The following is a 6,000-nucleotide window of genomic DNA, read 5'->3' on the forward strand; positions in this document are numbered from 1 at the left end:
AAAATAGCCCAATCGGGTTGAAGCAGACCGGGGAAACCCGGGGACTTTTAGTATGTTGTTTCATACAACCTCAGGGAACTATCCTGAAAAATTCATCTTTAGCATATCTATTTCTACCTTTGGCCCTTTTTTTGTCCAATACTCCTGACTAAATTTAAGTTTCAGATGTAGGTCATACTAAACTTTAATATATAGGCCTATGGTCAGATAAACAGATTCCTACTTTTACGAAAAGAACAAGTCTCGAATATATAGATGAGAATGAACAGTTTTATAGCTGCAATCAATGAGAATGATGCATCTATTGAAAAATAAATTGAATACTTACTTACTTACTTGTTTACTTGTTTCCGGAGCTCAGCAATGCTGGGTCCGGAGTCGAGGCTAGGCTATGCCTATAAGCCCCTCTTGATAATTACATCAACTCTTGAATATGGCGCAAATTTAAGAGGGTGGTTGGACCATGCCCGTTCAAGACCGGACTTAAATTGATTGGTTGATCTTGAAGCTACTACATCCTCCGATAACGAATTCCATAATATAATAGCTTTTCGACCAAATGAGTCCCTCATCCAATTTGTGCGTGAGAACTTAAATTTTAATTTAAAAGAATGACCACGTGTTCTAACATCTTCATCACGCTCAAAAAAAGAATCAGCAGAAATACTATCCACTCCATGTAAAATTTTAAAAATCTGTATCAAATGAGCTCTTTGCCTTCTGTATGCGAGAGTAGGTAGGTTGAGAATTTTCAGCCTTTCTGAATAAGGTAAATGACGAATGGAAAAAATAAGCTTGGTGGCGCGTTCTTGGACTTTTTCCAATAGGTCTTCCTCCTTACAATGTAGCGAGTTAAAAACAACGTTGCAGTATTCCAAGGTCGGACGAATAATAGCTTTATATAAACGAAGAAACCCATCCATATTTAAAAACTTGAAAGCTCGATATACCATGCCCAACTTCCGATTTGCTCTCATTGCTACATCTGCCACATGTACATTAAAAACAAGTTTAGAGTCAATAGTAACACCGAGGTCTTTTTCATGATCAACTTCATTCAATAAGAAACCACGCATGGCATACAGATGTTTGTTGTTTTTCTTCCCAAAGTGCATTACTTTGCACTTACCCTCGTTAAAAGGTAATTGCCATTTGTCAGACCAGTCACATGCTTTCTCTAAATCTTCTTGTAGAACTTGAGCATCATTCACAGTGTTAACTACTCTATACAATTTAGTATCATCTGCAAACATGCGTACAGAGGAAGAAATAACAGAAGGTAAATCATTTATAAACATAATGAAAAGAACAGGTCCAACGACGCTTCCTTGCGGGATACCACTACGAACATCAGCCCAATCTGAAACACATCCATTGACACTAACCCGTTGTTGTCTATCGTTAAGAAATTCTTGAAACCAGTTTAGAAGTTTACCTCTAATACCCAATGCACTCATTTTCAGAAGGAGTCTATGATGAGGCACACTATCGAAAGCCTTCTTGTAGTCAAGGTAGATACAATCAAAACAATCCTGATTATCAAAATAAGAAAACCAGTTTTCAAGAACATCAAGTAATTGTAAAGCACAGGAACGACCTTGCCGGAAACCAAATTGCTCATAACAAATAAGTGAGTGATGTTCAAGAAAGTCCAATAATTCCTTCCTGATAATTCTCTCCATAATTTTACCAACTACCGAAGTTAAACTCACAGGTCTATTAGTTGCTTGGGTCAGACTTCACTCCTTTTTTAAAAATCGGTACCACTGTAGCCCGTTTCCAACTATTAGGGACGGCTCCTTCTTGAAACAATTTCGTAAAAATAATATGGAGGGGGTAGCAAATGATATCCTTTAGTTCGACTAAGATGCGTGGGTGAATACCATCAGGTCCAGCTGTTTTAGTAATATTCAACGTTGATAAAATATTTAAGATTTCGTCACAAGGAAAGTCAACTTGAGATAAAAAATCCTCTGAAGTGTCATCAATAGCCGGTACATTCGAAAAATTTTCATCGACAAATACACTACTAAAAAACGTGTTTAGCAACTCAGCCTTGTCCTTGTCATCAGACACATGCCTTCCATTACTATCAGTTAAGTTGGGTATACCAGACTTTATATTGATCTGAGAACTGAGATACCTCCAAAAAGACTTTTCATTAGATTTGATCTCAATTGCTATTTTATTTTCGAAGTCAGATTTACTACATCGAATCAGATCTACTGTTTGATTTCTTACTTGGACAAACTTCGACCATTTTGCTGACACACATACTTTTTGTTTTCTCTTGGCCTTTACATACTGTTTCCAACATTTATTCTTTTTGGCAATCTGCTTTTCAATTTTTTTGTTCATCCAAAGAGGTTTTCTTCCGTGGCAAACCTTCCTCATCGGGATACACTCATCAATATTCTTCGCAAGAATATGCTCGAATTCGTCCCACGATTGAATACCTGATTTGTCATTGAAAACCACATCCCAATCTACCAAACCAATTTTCTCGCGCAGCAAATCATAGTTACCATGCCTGTAACTTCGAATATTTGGTTCAATTCTGTCATCTCTTACAAGATCCAATGAAAATTGTAACATCATATGGTCGCTTTTACCCAGTGGTGGAGACTGCATAATGCCATTTATAGTATTCTCTTTGTCTGTAAAAACCAGATCCAAAACATTGGGTGTTTCGCCTTCTCTGTATCTAGTAGGTTCCATAACGTGTTGAATTAAAAATAGATCGTTGATGGTGTCAAAGAAACTTCTGCTGGAATCTCCATCTTCCGAAGACACACAATTTAATTCCCAGTTAATACTTTTATAGTTATAGGTTTACAAAGACATCGCAAAACCAAATGTAACTAACAACAGTACGAAAATATCTATGATAAAGAGTGTTAAAATATGAAAAAACATGTAAAACAGAATAAACAAATATAGAATGTACCGACCACATGGGTATCTCAACTTTTAAAATACATATAGAAATATCATAAAAAAAAAGAAAGCAAATTATAAAAGAATAGATCGACAAAATATTAATGGAAAAAAACTTGGACTGAACTTTAAAATAGTGAATATAACGCATCCAGTGAAATTCCTTAACAGAATGGTATAATCACTTTATTTAGCAGTCGATTAAAAACACACACAAATTTAGTAAATACTATAATAACAACCAGAATTATGACGATACATTAAACTTTAGACGAAGTAAAAAATGCGTTAAAAGATCACAAAAAAACTTGCAAAGCTGGCAATGATAGTATGATTAATAAAATGTTTCTAAATATTCTAGAATTTATTATTAGTAAATGACTGTCTTCTTTAATTTAATCTTTCGTAAATGGAATGAATTTAAGTGGCCAAGCGGTTAAGACAGTGGAAGGATTTGAGGCTCACTCGCTCCATGGTTCTGGTGGTAGAACAAGTCTTCTCGGAGGACTATACACCGTAGGTCCAGTGTATGCATATTGCTCGTGTGAACTTTAAAGAACCTAGTACATCTTTCGAGACGAGTAGGGGGGTTACCCCGGTGTTCACACACACACACACACACATACACTGTCGTGGACAGAAGTAATGGCGCCGTAGTTGGCTGCCGATGACACGGTGTGACCCTTAGGGGAGAAGGGGAGACGAATGTTGTTGAAAAGGTGTAACATCTAAGTCCACAGCGCTCTGATCTTCATGAAATAGCGCTATATAAATGTCGAATTATATATTATATTATATATTATATTATATTTTGTAATTCGTAGTTACCCATTTTATATTTATACTGTATTATAGTCGTTAATCTGTAGTTTTCCAATTAAAACAAGATATATACATAATATGGTTGGTTTTTTTTCCGTGACTTATTATTGAGGAAGGTTAAAAGACAGAGAAATGACGAAAAAATATATTCTGATTTCTGCAAAATAAGAAACAAAGTCCGTAGAGACGTGACATTAGGCCTAAGTGCGCGAACGCTCAATATTTTAGTAAAAACTTAATAGAAAGTTAAAAAAATAATTATGGGCGCAATTAAAATCTCTGGGATATAGGCCTAGTCAGAAAACAAAGTCTTCATCCCTAATTGTATTAAATATAGAAGATAAAGTTTGCTTTGATAACAATAAAGTCGCAGACCACTTCAATAGATTCTTCACAAGTATCAAATGATCTGGCTAGTAAACTTCCTAACGGCAGTGCACATTATAATACGGAATCGGTTAAATTCAAACAATTTTATGAAAGAAAAGGAGTGTTCAAAAATAATATGAACCTAATCCCCGTTACAGAAGAATTCGTTCTAAAGGAGCTACAAAGCTTAAAATATAGCTAAAAGTACTGGTTTAGACAACATTCCTGCACGATTCTTGTGCGATGGTGCAATTGCCATTAAAGGTCCTATCGCACACATTATAAATTTATCAATTCAAAACGAAACCGTGCCTGATGAGGACCTCAAAATTGCACAAGTACATCCGGTTTTTAAAAAGAACAACAAGTCTGTGGTAAGCAACTATAGACCAATTAGTATTTTAAGTGTAATGTCCAAGGTACTCGAACAAGCTATATGTTCAAATTGACTTCCAATCAGGGTTTAGGAGTAGATATTCTACGGATTCGTGTTTAGTTCATATTATAACGGACTATATTCGCAAAGAAATGTCAAATGGCAACTCTGGTATGGTATAGTGCTAGACCTCCAAAAAGCGTTAGACACAGTTGACCATGGCATTTTGATCCGTAAACTGGAAGCAATGGGTCTAGGATCGACTCAATGGTTCAAATCATTGATAACAGACAACAGTTAGTATGTGTAAACAATGTTAACTCTAGCTTACTCCCTATAACATGTGGTGTCCCACAGGGAAGTATATTAGGCTCACTTTTGTTCCTACAGTATGTTACATCAATGATATGCCGACTATGTGTTAACTGTAAACTTATTGTATATGCCGATGATAGTATCCTGATGGTTTCTGGAAAGGACCCGACCTTATTGGCCAAAAAACTCAGCACTGAATTGAAATCTTGTAACGAGTGGCTAATTATTGATAATAAGCTATCAATTCACTTAGGAAAAACAGAGGCGATACTATTTGGTTCCGAATTTAATTTAAAGGAGGCCACTGATTTCTCAATTCACTACAATGGTGTGTCAATAAAAGAATCCTCTTCCATAAACTACCTTGGTATACCATTGGGCCTAGATCAATCCTTGTCGGGCGAAAAAATCGTTAATGCAGCAGTCGTTAAAAAGATTACTGCAAGACAACGATCTCTTTACCGACAAGCTTCTTTTTTTAAATGAAAATGCAAGAAAATTGTATTCTGCCACTACAAAGAAAATAATGTAAATGTTAACACTCTGCGGGTGAAATATGGCTCAAAACCAGGTTCTGTAAACTTTGGCTATTCGGATTGTATATATTCCATAATGTCACTCAGCATAGGATTAATCCTGGAAATGTTTTTCCTGATTTCACGTTCAATTGCTTATGCAGTTACTGGCGAAGTCTCAAATTGGGAATCTAGTAATCAGTATACTGCATCAATTCCCTCAACTCGATTCCAAATGCTTCTTTATCCAATTGACTATAGTTTTTTCCGCTTTATTTAGTGTCCTAGAACTGAAAGTAATGGGCTTTCCTTATTGGTAGCACGTGACTAATAACTGCTCCCAGTCCGTATGCTGATGCATCTGTTACCAAACGAATAGACAGTTTTGGGTCGAAGTGCATATGACCTTATCTGACACAATTAATCCTTTGCTTTGTTCAAAAGCATCGTTGAAACGTGATGACCATTTCCATTTATGGTTTTTGTAGTAGTTCAGTCAGTGATGCTAAGGTGTGCGATAACCCTTTGCAAAATTTCCCATAGTAATGAATCATTCCAAGGGTTGACTGCAACTGACTGATGTCCTTAGGCATCCAGGATAGCACTAACTTTGTCACTGGTCATGTGTGTGCATCTATCCTGTGGCCCAAATATATTACAGTTCTG

At 36.1% G+C, this 6,000-nt stretch overlaps 1 protein-coding gene across 1 annotated transcript; it reads right to left on the reverse strand.

The window, feature by feature from the left end:
• Positions 1 to 1,719: 1,719 nt before the first annotated feature.
• Positions 1,720 to 2,718, reverse strand: LOC140044075 (uncharacterized). The gene has a single exon (XM_072088555.1). The coding sequence runs from the start codon at positions 2,716 to 2,718 to the stop codon at positions 1,720 to 1,722; it is 999 nt and encodes a 332-aa protein (XP_071944656.1).
• Positions 2,719 to 6,000: the final 3,282 nt, after the last annotated feature.

Source organism: Antedon mediterranea, chromosome 3 (assembly GCF_964355755.1).
Source record: "Antedon mediterranea chromosome 3, ecAntMedi1.1, whole genome shotgun sequence".
NCBI lineage: Eukaryota > Metazoa > Echinodermata > Crinoidea > Comatulida > Antedonidae > Antedon > Antedon mediterranea.

Coding starts and splice junctions, on each gene's coding strand:
- LOC140044075 (XM_072088555.1), bottom strand. CDS start 2,718: ATGGAACCTACTAGATACAGAGAAGGCGAAACACCCAATGTTTTGGAT.